A 17260-nucleotide genomic window follows, 5' to 3' on the forward strand; every position below is an offset into this window, starting at 1 on the left:
TTTCATCTTGACTTTGGATAACCTGATGTCTATGTGCCTAGGTGATGATCTTTTTGTGATGAATTTCCCAGGTGTTCTTTCAGCTTCTTGCATTTGGATGTCTAAATGTCTCACAAGGCCAGGGAAGCTTTCCTCAATTATTCCCTCAAATATGTTTTCAAAACTTTCAGATTCCTCTTCTTCCTTGGGAACACCAGTCATTCTTAGGTTTGGCCATTTTACATAATCACAATCTTCTTGGAGGCTTTGTTCATTTTTTAAAATTCTGTTTTCTTTGTCTTTGATGGGTTGGGCTTTTGAAACCCTTGTCTTTGAACTCTGAAGTTCTTTCTGCTACTTGTTTGTTTCTATTGCTGGGACTTTCCAGTGCATTTTACATCTCTCTAAATATGTCTTTCATTTCCAGAAGTTGTGATTGTTTTTTATTTATGCTATCTATTTCACTGAAGATTTTTGCTTTCATATCCTTCATATCCTGTATCTTTTTTAGCAGGAAGAGCTGCAGACCAAACTCCTCAGACACCAAGTTAAAGAAGGGAGGGGTTTATTTGGCCGGGAGCATCGGCAAGACTCCTGTCTCAAGAGCTGAGCTCCCCCAGTGAGCAATTCCTGTCCCTTTTAAGGGCTCACAACTCTAAGGGGGTCTGCGTGAGAGGGTCATGATCAATTGAGCAAGCAGGGGGTACATGACTGGGGGCTGCATGCACCAGTAATCAGAACGAAACAGAACAGGACAGGGATTTTTACAATGCTTTTCCATACAATGTCTGTAATCTATAGATAACATAACCAGTTAGGTCAGGCGTCGATCTTTAACTACCAGGCCCAGGGCGTGGTGACAGGCTGCCTGCCTTTAGATTTCATTTCTGCCTTTTAGTTTTTACTTCTTTCTTTGGAGGCAGAAATTGGGCATAAGACAATATGAGGGGTGGTCTCCACCCTTACTTTTTTTTTTTTTAATTTAAGTTGAACTTCACCTTTCTCGAGCACCTCCTTGATTAGCTTAATAATCAACTTTCTGAATTCTTTTTCTGGCAATTCAGAGATTTCTTCTTGGTTTTGATCCATTGCTGGTGAGCTAGTGTGATCTTTCAGGGGTGTTAAAGAACCTTGTTTTGTCATATTACCAGATTTGTTTTTCTGGTTCCTTCTCATTTGGGTAGACTATGTCAGAAGGAAGATCTGGGGCTCAAGGGCTACTTATCAGATTGTTTTTGTCCATGGGATCCCCCCTTGATACGGGGCTCTACCCCATCTCCTGGGGATGGGGCTTCCTGAGAGCCAAACTGCAATGATTGTTATTTCTCTGCTGGTCTAGCCATCCAACAGAGCTACTGGGCTCTGAGCTGGTACTGGGGGGTGTCTGTGAAGAGTCCTGTGATGTGATCTGTCTTCAGTCCCTCAGGCATGGATACCAGCGCCTGGTCCAGTGGAGGTAGCAGTGGAGTAAAGTGAACTCTCATGGTCCAAGTGTTTATCTAGGAGTCTATGGTCCTTGGTTGAAGTTTTGTTTAGTGTACTAGTTGGCCTCCAGCCAAGAGGTGGTCCTTTCAAGAGTGCACCAGCTGTGGTAGCATAGGGGGGATACAAACTTGCCCTAAGGTGGCCTGGATAAGTATTCCAGTTTCTCAGGTGGTGAGTGGGACCATAGAGCTCCCAAGAGATTATGCCCTTTGTCTTCGGCTCCCAGGGTGCGTAGAGAAAGACCATTAGGTTGGGGCAGGGTTAGGCATGTGTGAGCTCTGACTCTCCTTCGGTGGGGCTTGCTGTGGCCACCGTGAGGGATGGGGGTGTGGTTAACAGGCCAATGAAGTTATGTTCCCATGGGGATTATGGCTGCCTCTGCTGTGTCATACAGGTTGCCAGGGAAGTGGTGGAAAGCCAGCAGTGATAGGCCTCACCCAGCTCCCATGCTGTCCAAGTGGCCATCTCACTCCCAATGTGCCCTACCCCTAACAGTGCTGAGTTTATTTCCGGGTAGCTGGTGAGCAGGGCTGAAAACTTGTTCCAGGCTGCAAGTCTCCCTGTTGAGAAAGCAAGCAGCACTTTCAGGTTTCTTGTCTTCCTGCCTGTGGTGGCTGCTGTGAATAGCCATTTTTAGAAAAATAAGTTTTCTGCCTCCTTTTCTTTCACTTTTCCTTCTGATACTTCCGTAATGTGTGTATTTGTTTGATGGGTCCCATACGTCCCATAGGCTTTCTTCACTCTTTTTCCATTTGTTTCTCTTACTAGTACTTTCAAATGACCTGTTTTTGAGTAGTGAATTCTTTCTTCTGTTTCTTCATATCTGCTGCTGAAGCTCTTTTGAGTTTTTTAAAGTTTAGTCATTGTATTATTCAGCTCCAGAATTACTGTTTCTTTTTTGTGGTTTCTGTTTGTTGAAATTTACATTTTATTTATGTATTGATTTCCTGATTTTGTTTAGTAGTTTACCTGTGTTTTTGTGTGGGTCACCATGTTTCTTCAAATGATCACTTGAATTCTTTGTCAGGCAGTTCGTATTTCTCCATTTCTTTGATGGTTTCCGAAGCTTTATTTTGTTCCTTTGGCTTTGCTAAGTTTCCTTGATTCCTTGTGTTTCCTGTAGCTTCACATTTGTGTTTGCACATTTGAAGAAGCAGTCATCTCTTTTAGTCTTTACAGGCTGGTTTTGATAGGGAAAGTCCTATTTGATGGGAACTGTTTTTCACCAGTCAGCTTAGCCAGATATTCTGGGCTGGCCAGTTGGCAGGGTCTATGGGCAGGCAGGCCTAGTGCTTGGGGATGTGGGTGGATGTGCCAGCTTCTGGGCACCATGCACAGGCCCACTGTAGGGTGCAAGGCCCCAGTTGTTAAAATACACACACTGACTATTAAGAGCTCCCAACCATTTTCTTTTTTTTTTTTTTTTTCTTGTTCTTAGCTACTCAGAGGGGTCTGGCCATGTGAATTGCCTCAGTATTCTTGGTGAGGCATGACAGAAGTGGTCCTCTTGGTTAGCATCCTGAAAGTCAGGGGAAGTTGTACATATGTTTTATTTTCTTTTTTACTTATGGAAGAACTCATGAGATGAGGGGATCTCCCTTTGTGCTACTCTGTGCTGGCTTGGGTGAGGGGTGATTCAGGTAATGTGACAGAGTTTTTTCTACAATGTTCAATACGGTGTTTTTTCTACTTCTGTGTACTACCAGGGTGCTATAAACTTTCACTTGGATTCTGGAGCTCTCACAAAGGTATTTTCATCTGTGGATGGTTGATAAATCAGTCTGTATGTTGGTGGATGAGAGATATAACTGTCTATTCCACCATCTTGTTGACATCACTCCTTTCACCTCTGTTTTGAAATATCTTTTACCTGATGTCATTGCAGCAATATTTCACTTAAAATATTTAGTATTTTCCAAATATGTCTGTTTCTCTTTTTAATTTCAAGCTTTATACATTCCTGTGCTTTCATCGTGTCTCTTTAAATACATCTATCTATGTTTTATTTTTTAATCAGTATGTTGAACATTACTTTTTAATTGATGAGTTAGGTCCATTTATGTTTAATGTAAATTTATGTACTTCCCCCAGTAGACTGTGACCTCACGTTTGTAACCCAGTTTGAGGCCTCTGTAGACTGTCATTATGAATAGAATGAGTTGATGAATGACTGCATGAATGTCAAATGAATTGAACACCACCTGTTAAGGTCTATATCACGTGCTGGCTCAGCTGATACAAATATGTATGATTGCAATCTCTTTCAAACCACCACAGCCAAGTGACTAACTTTCTTATCAGCTACTATTTACTTTCTGTACTTTGGATGTGTGCTAGATGAGAGACACTTCTAGGTTTAAACTGGATATAGTCAGATGAGGCCAAGAATGTGGCCCTGTAGTCAGGTGCATTGAAGAATTTGACCCTGCAACATTCTAGTGTTGGTGTTAGTGTGACCTTATTTACGGCCAAGGCTGATGAGACCTGGGGGACACCAGGTTACAAATATGTTTTTTTTATCACCAAATATCTATATGCTGTCTCTGAGCTGGAGCCATGTCCCAATCACTGCTGTATAACACACAGGACAATCCCTTACATAGGGTGAAGGATATTCCTAGTCTCCACTTTAATGCTGTCTTTCCAAATTGCCCTCATGTCAGCCTCTTAAAGTGTTTATCTAGGAGTCTTCCCAGAGCCCCATGCATATCCTTGTTCCTCAGGCTGTAGATGAAGGGATTCATCATGGGTGTCACCACAGCATACATCACTGTGGCTACTGAGTCCTTCACAGAGAAGGTATGGAGGGGCTTTAGGTATACCATACAAAGTGTCCCATAGAAGAGGGAGACTGCACCCAAATGGGAGGCACAGGTGGAGAAGGCTTTGTATTTCTTAGAGACTGAGGGTATTCTGAGGATGGCTCTGATAATCAGCACATAGGAAATGATCACGAATCCAAAGGGAATGAGGAAGATGAAGCAGCCTGTGGCAATCAGCACTGTGTGATTAATCTGAATGTTGGAACATGCCATCCTCAGCAATACATACATCTCACAGAAGATGTAGTGGATTTTTCGTGACCCACAGAAGGTCACTCTGGTCATGAGGATGGTGTGTATGAGGCCATAGAGGACGGATAGGACCCAACACAAGGAAAGGAGTAAGATACAGAGCTTAGGGCTCATGGCTGTGGTGTAGTGGAGGGGGCAGCAGATGGCCACATAGCGGTCATATGCCATCACGGCCAGGATGAGGTTGTCCAGGGCCACCAAGGAGACCAGGAAGTAGAGCTGCGTCAGACACCCTGCGTAGGAGATGGCTTTGTTCTGGGACTGGAGGTTCACCAGCATCTTGGGGATTGTGTTGGTGACAAAGAAGAGGTCAGTGAAGGAGAGGCTGGCCAGGAAGAAGTACATGGGGGTGTGCAGGTGGGAATCAGAGTTGATGGCCAGGATGATGAGCACATTTCCCACCACCGTGACCAGGTACATGGACAGGAACATCCAAAACAGGATCTGCTGCTGCTCAGGACTCTCTGACATCCCCAGGAGAAGGAACTCTGAACCTTCACTCTGGTTGCCTCCATCCATTTCCCCAACTCTCTTTTAACATTAACACCAGCAAATGTTTACCAAAAGTCCTTAATTGAATAAAAACATGAAGATAAGCAAAATCAACATTTTCTTAGAATTAAGAATGTCTTGCACCCAATTTTATAATTTTTGAAAATAAGAAAGTGAAAAATATAACAAAGTTTTTATGCGATATAATTATTTCAGCTACTTCAAAGCTGGGAAACTCAATGTTAAAGGAATAATGTGTAATTCTTATTTTCAATCCTGTCATCTTGCAGTATTCTTGAAGTGTTTGGTGATTAGTGTGTTATGATATGTATATGTGTTAAAATAATTAATATAGATACATGCAGTATAAGTAGTTCAAAAATAAAAGGAAGAAAATAAAAGTATTTGAAAGGAGTAGGAACAATTATTATTTGTTGATATGATGATCTATCTGAAAAAAGTGGGACTATCAACTGAAAGACTACTAGAAATAGAGTTTAGAATACTTGAAATTAAGTCTTTCCCTGCTAGTAAGATAGTAAGCACTGCCACTTACTTGCTGTGAAACCTCAGGTAGGGTTCCAGAGTTCTTTAAGACTCAGTTTCTTCATGCGAAACATGAGTTATGGGGTGGGGCAAAATTAAGTAATAAAGTGCTTAACACAAGGAGTTCGTATGCAATTAGCACTCAGAAATGTTGCCTATTATTGTTATATTTAACGAGAATCAGGAAAAATGTTATAATGAAAAGCTATCTCATCCCCACTGTCAACAAATAAATCATGGCACTCAGATGTTAACAAGAATCAGGCAAAACCTTCAAATTCTCCAGTGAGGGGTAAAGTAAAAATTAAATAAATTGATAAACATATCAAGGTTTCTAATATGAAGAGAAGTGTCACCAAGCTATATACTCTTTTGAATTAATTGAAAGTTTACTGGATATCAAAATTATAACAGGGTTTTTGAGAAATGAAACTGGTCTAAATTTCATCTAAATATAAGCATGTAGATAAGCTAGAAAAACATTGAATAAAAGAATAACAGGGTGATGCTTGCACATCAAATATTAAGAATTCTAAAGCAATATGATAGTAATGTTGGAATGAACAGATCAGTAGAAACTTCACAGATAGACACAAAAACGTGGAATTTGGCAGATTAATTTGGGTGCACTGTATATTAGCCGGTAAATTCTGCATGGGTACACTCTATATTAGCAAGTAAAGTCTGCATTATTCAAAAAATGGCACACTGAGATAACTGTGTAATTAATTTTGGAGGACTAGTTCGAACAATATTTTGTATCTTATCAAACACATTTAAAACATACTAAAGATTAAAATACTATAGTGTGCCTTTTTTTCCTTCGAAAGCCTAATGTGTATGGAATAAAATGTTTAAAAAATCAAAAAAGAAAAAAGAAACATGTATATGTAAAAATATAAAAAATGTAGTATATATAAAACAGCTGAATGCGGTCAGGGAAAGAGTAAGATCTCTTCCAGTACTACTGACAGTTCTCAGTGACTCAGTTGCTCAGTGGGAACTAAGCAAATAGGTAAATACCAATAACCAGCCCCATTAGGGGAGACTAGTACCCTGAATTGTTACAATAAATTATCTAAAATGTCCATATTCCAACAAAATTTATGAACCATGAAAAGAAACAAAGTATGATCCACATGTGAGGAAAAAATCAGGCAACAGAAACTACCTGTGAGCACAATGTGATGTCAGCCTTCTTTGAAAAGACCTCAAAGTAGCCATTGAAAATATTTTCACAAAACTAAGAGAAAGCATGATTAGGGAAGTAAAGGAAGGTACAGTGAGAATGTCATGACAAATGGGGAATATCAGTAAAAAGAATGGATAAAAGAGAGCCAAATGGAAATCCTGCAGTCAAAATGTACAATAACTGAAATGAAAATTTTATTAGTCAGGCTGAATAGTAGTTTTGAACTAGCAGAAAAAATAGCATTCTTTAAGATAGATTGATATCAATTAAGCTGAAAAACAGAGGAAGAGAAAAAATGAAGAAAAATGAACAGAGACTCAGAAAAGTGTGGAGCACCATTAAGCATACCAGCACACATGAATGCAAGTGCTGAAGGAGAGGAGAGAGAAAAATCAGAAAAAAAATTCAAAGAAAGAATGGCTGAAAACTTAGTAAATTTATTTAAAAAACTACACATATAGGAAACTCAACAAACTTTAGGCAGAATAAATACAAAGAGATTCACAAATAGACACATCATAGTAAAAAGGCTGAAAGGCAGAGACAAGGAGAAAATCTTGAAATCAGCAAGTAAAAAAGATTTTTTACTTACAAAGGAAGCCTAATAATATGAACAACAGACTTCTCAACAGAGACAAAGGAGGCTCCAAGACAGTTGGATAACATATTCAAAATGGTTGAAGAAAAAACCCATCAAGTAAGAGTCTAATATTCAGCAAAACTATCTTTAAAAGAATGAAGGCCAAATAAAGATTATCTCAGGTGAACAAAAACAGAAAATTTTTGCTAGCAGACCTATCTTATAAAAACTACTAAAGAAATTTCTTTAGGTTGAAAGTAAGTTACCTCAGATGATAATTTGAATCCACATGCACAAAAAGGAAAGAATAGTGATAAAGTATGAAAATGTGATATTATAAATGTATGTAAATATGTAAATATATATTGATATAATCTCTATATATCTATGTAATATTTTACATATATCTATTAAGTATGACAGTATAAATTCATATTTTCTTGTTTTTTCTTATAACTTATTTAAACACCATTTATGTAAGATAATATGTATATGATGTATCGTTGAGGCCATAGCATATAGAAATATATGTATAACATGTTTGTCGATTACAGCATAAAGGAGCTGGGTGGAGGCAAAGTTGGACTAAGGAAATGACTACAGAAGGTATAGTAGTAATTATAACAATGGATTATCAGGATTAATAGATGTTACTATCAGGATTAATAGATGTTACATCTGTAACAATAATACTACAAAAGGAAGAAAATAATAGAATTATATAGAAATCATTTTCTATATATCATTGGACTTAAGTTGGTATAAATCTGAAGCTGATTCTGATAAGATGTATGTGGTATACTTTAGAGCAACCACTAAAAATTACCTTCAAAAATAGAGTGAAAAATTATTAAAGAAATTAAAATGCAACATGAGAAAATATTAAACTTAATGGAAAAGGAAGTGGTCAAGGAAAATAGAGGAAAAAAGGACATGGGACACATAGAAAACACAAAGTAAAATGGGAGACATAAATCTAACTATATCAATCATAACATTAAGTGTGAATGCATAGAACAATTCAATCAAAAGGCAGAGACTGTCAGAGTGGATAAAAACATGATTCATTTATATGCATTCTACAGAAAACCTACTTGATTCAAAGATACAGCAAGGTTGAAAGTAAGAGGATGGGAAAAGATACCATGCAATCAGGAACCACAAGAAAAACGGAATGGCTATACTTTAGCCTTAAAATATAAAATGGCTTTAAAGATTAAAATAGAGTTTATGCTGACCTGGTGGCCCATGCCTGTTAATCTCATTACTTTGGGAGGCTGAGGTAGGAGAACTGCTTGAGGCCAAGAGTTCAAGACCAGCCTGAGCAACATAGCAAGACCCCATCTCTTAAAGAGAGTTTAAGTCAAAAAGTCTGACTAGAGATAAAGTGAGACATTTTATAATGACAAGTGGGTCAATCTATGAAGAAGATATAACAATTATAAACATATATGCACCCAAATACATGAAGGGAACTGATAGAAATGAAGACAGAAATGTGTAATTCAACAACAGTATTTGGAAAATTCAACATACCACTTTAAATAATGGATAGAACAACTAGACAGAAGATCAATAAGGAAAAAAAGACTTGATCAACACTATAAATTAACTGCATCTAACAGATGTCTATATAACACTCTGCCCAACAACAAAAGAAGAAAATTATTTTCAAGTGTCATTGGAACATTCTCTATGATAGACCATATTCTAGGCCATAAAATAAATCCCAATGACATTAAAAGGCTAGAAAAAATACAAAGTATGTTTTCCCACTGCAGTAGAATAAAATTAGCAATGAATAGCAGAAAAAATTGAAAAACATGTTTCATTTCCATATGTTACTTCATTTCCATATTGTGGAGGATAATATACTTCCAAGAAGGTTCTTCCAGGAATTTATCCATATCTGTTAAATGTTCTAGTTTGTGTGCGTAGAGGTGTTCACAGTAGTCTCGAATGATCTTTTCTATTTCTGTGGTGTCCATTTTACAATGGACTTTAAAAAAACTTGAAAGCATTCCCACTGAGAAATGGAACAAGACAAAGATGCCCACTTTCATTACTTCTATTCAACATAGTACTAGAAGTCCTAGCCAGAGCAATAAGACAAGAGAAAGAAATAAAGGACATCCAAATTGGAAAAGAGTCAAATTAGTGCTGTTTGCCAATGGTATGATCGTATGCTGAGAAAGCTCTAAATACGAGTCCCCACCCCCAAGCCAAGGGAAGTGGTGAGTGAGCATGCTACCCAGCCAGGGAAATCATGCTTTTTCCACGGAACTCTGCAACCCACAAATCAGAAGATTCCACTGGTGAACCCATGCCACTGGTGCCTAGGGTACCAACCCCAGAGCTGTGCAGATTCTCAACAGCCTCTCAGCTAGAATCTGCTTAAGCCTGCCAAGTTCCTTGAGGGAGAGGCAACTAGCACCATAGCTGCAGCTGCCTGCTGTCTAAGCTGTTTGAGCTCCTTGCAGGAGGGGCAGCACCCAACATTGGGACTGATAACTGCCTAGCACACTAAGTTCCCTGGGTGGGGGAAGGGCGGCAGCCATCTCTATAGCTCCAGCCCACACTTTTCCCCTGCCGGAGCCTGGGAGACTGGTTGACTTGGTCCCAAAAGGCGTCCACCACAGCCCAACACACCCCTATGGTTGACTGTGGCCAAAGCACCTCTTCAGGCCTGATCCTGACCCATTCTTCCTCACTGGCTGGGGCCTCAATGCAGGAAGTACAACTTCAGCCAGGGGCTCAGGGACAGTACCCTGATCTCCCTGGGCCTGAGCCCCTAGCAGGAGAGGTGGCCACAATCTCTGTGGATCAGCAGACTTAGCCTTTCCTCCTGGTAGTTCTGAGGAATCCAGGTAGCCCAGATGAGTGGGTTTCCCCTAGTGAAGCGCACACCCCCTTCACCAAGGGACAAAGTGCTTCGTTAAACGGATCTTTTTCCCTGTGCCACCCAACTGGGTGAGACCCTCCAACAGGGGATGTCAGACACCCTATACAGGAGTGAACCTACTCGTATCACGTTGGTGCCCCTTGAGGTCAGAGATCCCACAAGGAGGAGCAGGCACCCATGTTTCCTGTTCTCCACCTCCTTGAGTGATACCTCCAGGCACAGCAGCGAACCAGATGAATAGGGCCTGTAATGAGCCCCCAGGCCTACTAAAGAAGAGGGACCTGAGCATTGAAAGAAAAACAAACAGAAAGCAACAACAGCAGCATCAACAACAGCAAAAAAGTCCTCACAAAAACCTCATCCAAGGGGCGGCAGCCTCAAAGATCCAAACTAGACAAACTCGTGAAGATGAGAAAGAATAACAACAACAACAAATGCTGAAAACACAAAAGGCCAGAGTGCTGCTGCTTCTCCAAATAGTTACAATACCTCGCCAGCCAGGAAGCAGAACTGGATGGAGGATGAGATGGATGAATTGACAGAAATAGGCTTCAGAAGATGGGTAATAACAAACTCCTCTGAGCTAAAGGAGCATGTTCTAACCCAATGCAAAGAAGCTAAGAAACTTGATAAAAGGTTACAGGAGCTGCTAACTAGAATAACCAGTTTAGATATGAACATAAATGACCTGATGGAGCTGAAAAACACAGCATGAGAACTTCATGAAGCATGCACAAGTATCAACAGCTGAACCGACCAAGTGGAAGAAAGGATATCAGAGTTTAAAGACCACCTTGCTGAAATAAGGGATGCAGACAAGATTACAGAAAAAAGAATGAAAAGGAATGAAGAAAGCCTCCAAGAAATATGGGACTATGTAAAAAGACTGAACCTATGACTGATTGGAGTACCTGAAGGAGACAGGGAGAATGGAAACAAGCTGGAAAACACACTTCAGGATATTATCCAGGAGAACTTCCCCAACCTAGCAAGACAGGCCAACATGCAAATTCAGAAAATACAGAGAACACCACTAAGATACTCCATGAGAAGATCAACCCCAAGACACATAATCATCAGGTTCTCCAAGGTCAAAGTGAAGGAAAAAATGTTAAGGGCAGCCAGAGAGAAAGGTCAGGTCACCTACAAAGGTGACCATCAGACTAACAGTGGATCTCTTTGCAGAAACCCTACAAGATAGAAGAGAGTGGGGGCCAATATTCAACATTCTGAAAGAAAAAAATTTTCAACCCAGAATTTCATATCCTGCCAAACTAAGCTTCATAAGTGAAGGAGAAATAAAATCCTTTCCAGACAAGCAAATGCTCAGGGATTTCGTCACCACCAGGCCTGCTTTGCAAGAGCTCCTGAAGGAAGCACTAAATGTGGAAAGGAAAAACTGGTACCAGCGACTGCAAACACACACCAAAATATAAAGACCAATGACACTATGAAGAAACTGCATCAACCAGTGCGCAAAATAACCAGCTAGCATCATGACAGGATCACATTCACACATAACAATACTAACTTTAAATGTAAATGGGCTAAATGCCCCAGTTAAAAGACACAGGGTGGCCAATTTGGATAAAGAGTCAAGACCCATCAGAGTGCTGTATTCAGGAGACCCATCTCACATACAAAGACACACATAGGCTCAAAATAAAGGGATAGAGGAAAATTTACCAAGCAGATGGAAAGCAAAAAAATAAAAAATAAAGCAGGCGTTGCAATCCTAGTCTGTGACAAAACAGACCTTAAACCAACAAAGATAAAAAAAGACAAGGGCATTACATAATGGTATAGAGATCAATGCAACAAGAAGAGCTAACTATCCTAAATATATATGCACCCAATACAGGAGCACCCAGATTCATAAAAGAAGTTCCTAGAGACCTACAAAGACTCATAGACTTTATGTGTCTATGCGTCTTTAAAGTGGGAGACTTTAACACCCCGCTGTGAATATTAGATCAATGAGACTGAAAATTAACAAAGATATTCAGGACTTGAACTCAGCTTTGGATCAGGTGGAGCTAATAGACATCTACAGAACTCTCCACCCCCAATCAACAAAATTTGTCTCAGTGCCACATGGCACTTATTCTAAAATTGACCACATAATTGGAAGTGAAACACTCCTCAGCAAATGAAAAAGAACTGAAATAATAACAGTCTCTCAGACCACAGTGCCATCAAATTAGAACTCAGGATTGAGAAACTCATTAAAAACCACACAATTACATGGAAATTGAACAACCTACTCCTGAATAACTTCTCAGTAAATAATGAAATTAAGGCAGATATCAAGAAGTAGTTTGAAACCAATGAGAACAAAGAGACAATGTAGCAGAATCTCTGGGACACAGCTAAAGCAGTGTTAAGAGGGAAATTTATAGCACTAAATGCCCACATCAGAAAGCTAGAAAGATCTCAAGTCAACACCCTAACATCACTATTAAAAGAGCTAGAGAATCAAGAGTAAGTGAATCCAAAAGCTAGCAGAAGTCAATAAGTAAGATCAGGGCAGAACTGAAGGAGATAGAGACACAAAAAAACCCTTCAAAAAATCAATAAATACAAAAGCTGGTTTTTTTGAAAACATTAACAAAATGGATAGACTGCTAGCTAGACTAATGAAGAAGAAAAGAGAGAAGAATCAAATAGACACAATAAAAAGTGATAAAGGGGATATCACCACTTATCCACAGAAACACAAACTACTATCAGAGAATACTATAAATACCCCTACGCAAATAAACTAGAAAATCTAGAAGAAATGAATAAACTCCTGGACATATACACCCTCCCAAGGCTAAACCAGGAAGAAGTCAAATCCCTGAATAGACCAATAACAAGTTCTGAAATTGAGGCAGTAATTAATAGCCTGCCAACCAAAAAAAGCCCAGGTTCACATGGATTCACAGCCAAATTCTACCAGAATTACAAAGAGGAGCTGGTACCACTCCTTCTGAAACTATTCCAAACAATTGAAAACGAGATATTCCTCCTTAACTCATTTTATGAAGCCAGCATCATCCTGATGCCAAAACCTCACAGAGACATAACAAAAAAAGAAACCTTCAGGCCAATATCCCTGAAGAACATCAATGCAAAAATCCTCAATAAAATACTGTCAAACCGAATCCAATAGCACATCAAAAAGCTTATCCACCACGATTAAGTTGGCTTCATCCCTGGGATGCAAGGCTGGTTCAACATACATAAATCAATAAACATAATCCATTACATAAAGAAAACCAAAGACAACAACTATATGATTACCTCAATAGAGGCAGAAAAGCATTTTGATAAAATTCAACATCGCTTCATGTTAAAAACTCTCAATAAACTAGGTATTGATGGAACGTATCTCAAAATAAGAGCTATTTATGACAAACCCACAGCCAATATCATATTGAATGAGCAAAAGCTGCAAGCATTGCCTTTGAAAACCGGTACAAGGCAAGGATGCCCTGTCTCACCACTCCTGCTCAACATAGTATTGGAATTTCTGGCCAGGGCAATCAGGCAAGAGAAAGAAATTAAGGGTATTCAAATAGGAAGAGAGGAAGTCGAATTGTCTGTTTGCTGATGACATGATTCTATATTTAGAAAACCCCATCATTTCCACCCCAAAACTTCTTAAGCGATAAGCAACTTCAGCAAAATCTCAGGTTACAAAATCAATGTGCAAAAATTATAAGCATTCCTTTACACCAACAATAGACAAGCAGAGAGCCAAATCATGAATGAACCTCCATTCACAATTGCTACAAAGAGAATGCTCCCAACACAATGAAATGATAAATGTCCGAGGTGATGAATGTCTAAATACCCTGATTTGATGATTACACTTATATTCATGTATCAAAATATCACATGTACCCCCAAAATATGTACAGTTATTACTGTACATATTAATTATTACTGTACATATTATTGCAATGTTTTGGAAAACCAGCCAGTGTGCCAGGGGAGTATGGAGCCTGTTCTGCAAATTCAATCTGAAACATGGTTAATTTGAAGTCACAGCAGAATAAGCAAATGGAGATGAGGGAACTGTGAGTAATTTCGACTATTAAAGTAATTTGGAGTGCCAGATTTGGGGTGGGGTGAGGGTATAGGGCAGTCCTAGCATTCATCAAATGAGTGAATTCCTTACCTCAATGTAGCAAGTTAAACTCCTAGATGTCCACGGTAGGTGGCATAGTGGAAGGAGATTTTGAGTCTGAAGTTTGGGTTCAAACCCCAGTGTAACAAATTCAAGCATTTTTTGAACAAACTGCGATTTCATTAGACACACACACACATACATACCTACGGTGCTATGTATGTACATCTTTTATTTACAACGACGTATATCGTTGTAACAACGAGCTATTTGTTTCTGTTATCCTGCTTTATAGATGAGGTGACTGAGATTTAGGTTAATGAGTTTCTCACATTCACTCAATTAGAACTGACACAGTGGGATTTGAGCCCCCGTTCTGCCTCCAGATTTCACAATCTAACTATTCTACCATGGGATGGAGGACAGCAATAATGCCCACCTCCCCCGGGGTCAGGAGAAAGAGCTGAAATGCTGTATGTGGAAGCAGCTCTCCAAACTTAAAGCCTAATTGTCCATGGAAGGGGCCTCTGATGGGGGTGGCAAAGGGACTCCTATTCTTCATTCCTCCAACTTCTATTTCCCACCCCTTTCTAGTAGGGAACCCGCTCTCTCAGTACAAAGAGCAACAGGGTTCCCAGTCTTGCCTCTACCCTGGTTCTGCTGCCCGCTCAGACAGGAGCAGCCGGACCCCACTCTGTCTGTCCGGAATGGTCCAGGATGTCAGGGTGGGACTCCTGGTGTCAGGCCTCATGGTGCAACTGCAGGGGAGACAGAAGATGAGGGCACACGGTATTATAGGCTTCCCACATCACAAATGACTTCCTTCTGCAGTCTTGTTCTTACCATTCAGAGCTCTATGGGACATCTGCTGATGGGAGGGAGGGTAGAGGGCAGGTGACAAGACTGAGGAAGGCCAGAGAACTCCCAGGGAAATTGAGAAACTGATCCCTCTGCTTGCTTGCTTCCTTTTTTTCTTTCTTTTCCTTTCTTTTTTTTTGAGATGGAGTCTCACTCTGTTGCCCAGGTTGGAGTGCAGTGGCGCGATCTCGGCTCACGGCAATCTCCACCTCCCGGGTTCAAGCCATTCTCCTGCCTCAGCCTCCTGAGTATCTGGGATTACAGGCGTGAGCCATTGCATCCGGCCAGATACCTCTGCTTTGTAACCCACAAGGCAAGCATCTCCTGCACTCATGTGCATCACGATCACCTGTGATGCTTCATAACAAAAAGCTGACTTTCTGACTCTCTCTCTTGAAGTCCTGTTTCTGAGAACCAAGTTCTTTTTAGCAAGCATGCAGTAGTTCTGATGTTATACTTTGGGAAACACTGCTCTGAGTTTGTAAGAGTCAGTGGGTTCTGAACACTGGTGTGGTCAGACAGTCACAGAGACACAGACCCCTCTGTTGTGTCGCTGGGGTGTGAGGGGGGAGATGGCAGGGGCAATATGGAAAAGGGGTCCAAGCTTGCAGTGGAAACACTGGGCTTTGTACCTCTTCTGTTACTTCCTAGCTGTATGACCTTGAGTAGGGCCCACGACCTGTCTAAATCCCCTCTTCTCACCTAGGTAGTCATTCTCGCAGGCTGTGAGAATTGCATGCAACAGAGAATGTGAAAGTACCTTGAAAACTGTAGAGTGCTTCCAAGATTCAAGGGATTGTTCTATTACCTTTGAAGACTAAGAGGTGAGATTACATGAGTTCCCAAAGTGTGTGAGTATGTTTGTGTGACAGAGAAAATGGAGAAGAGAGAAGATAAGAGAGAAGAGGGAGAAAGAGCATGAGGCTGAGATGTACAGACCTTACCCACTGCTCTGTGCTGCTCTCAGAGTTCACTGGTTCAGCTTCCTCCACGTTCCTGCTCTACAGGATGAAAACACATTCAGGTCATAAAAGACCAGAATGCATTATTTTCTGAATAGGTCTTGGAGATTCATCCTATTGGCTAAAGGTACAGAGCAGAGAACTTGTTCCCTGGGTCTTCAGCTTCTGTAAAAAAGGAGACAGGATTTCAGGCTATTGATGCCCCAGTGAGATTTGTGGGATATGAGAACTGAGTCTTGGATCCTAGATTCATGAAGAAACGGGATGAACAGGGAGCACATCAGGTCTGCTTATCCATTTTGGAGAGAACTTGGGGATGCAATCCCCAGATAGCCTCTTGAGACGAACATGGATAATTGCTCCGATGTTATTCTCTAGAGGTGAGGGTCTTGGGAAATGAGTCTTGTTTACAAGAAGTAAACCAGCTCCTTACTGTGCAGTAATCCTAAAATATACCCTAGGAAGGCTGGGTGTGGTGGCTCACACCTGAAATCCCAGCATTTGGGAGGCCGAGGCAGGCAGATCACCTGAGGTCAGGAGTTCATGACCATCTTGGCCAACATGGTGAAACCCCCATCTCTACTAAAAATACAAAAATTAGTTGGGTGTGCTGGCACTTACCTGTTGTCCCAGCTGCTTGGGAGACTGAGGCAGGAGGATCACTTCAACCTGGGAGGTGGAGGTTGCAGTGAGCCGAGATGGCACCACTGCACTCCAGCCTGGGCAACAGAGTGAGACTCCATCTGAAAAAAAAAATAATAAATGATAAAATACATATAACAGTAAGCCAAAGTAACAGTAAGCCAAAGATAAAGCAGACTCTACATGTATCGCCTGTTGGCTTTGAGTAGGGAGAGGTCTGGCAAATTTAAGGTACTAAACTTCAACTAGAATGATTCCAGATGTCTATGACCCAAAGTACTAAGCAAAAGCAAGAAAGAAATCCTATTTAGAGGAACATAATGTCACCTTAGAGCTGAAATAACAGAATTATTTCTGTTAATAATTTTTCAAGCACAATATCCAACATAAACCCAAAGATAAAAAGACACAAGGAAGATTCCAATAGCAAGAAC

General features: G+C 40.4%; 1 protein-coding gene across 2 annotated transcripts; it reads right to left on the minus strand.

Annotated features, from left to right (window-relative positions):
- Positions 1-539: 539 nt before the first annotated feature.
- On the minus strand, positions 540-16485 carry OR1D2 (olfactory receptor family 1 subfamily D member 2). 2 transcript variants are annotated; one of them, XM_004058263.5, is made up of 2 exons: positions 16167-16485; positions 540-5107 (listed from the first exon to the last, which is right to left on the minus strand). In XM_004058263.5, exon 2 carries the CDS (start codon positions 5055-5057, stop codon positions 4119-4121), a length of 939 nt encoding a protein of 312 aa, XP_004058311.4. In that variant the 5' UTR covers positions 5058-5107; positions 16167-16485; the 3' UTR covers positions 540-4118. The 2 variants fall into 2 exon arrangements, with proteins under 2 accessions (XP_004058311.4, XP_055223126.2); XM_055367151.2 differs by having other exon boundaries at positions 16162-16485.
- Positions 16486-17260: the final 775 nt, after the last annotated feature.

The sequence above is a fragment of the Gorilla gorilla genome, chromosome 19 (assembly GCF_029281585.2).
Source record: "Gorilla gorilla gorilla isolate KB3781 chromosome 19, NHGRI_mGorGor1-v2.1_pri, whole genome shotgun sequence".
NCBI lineage: Eukaryota > Metazoa > Chordata > Mammalia > Primates > Hominidae > Gorilla > Gorilla gorilla.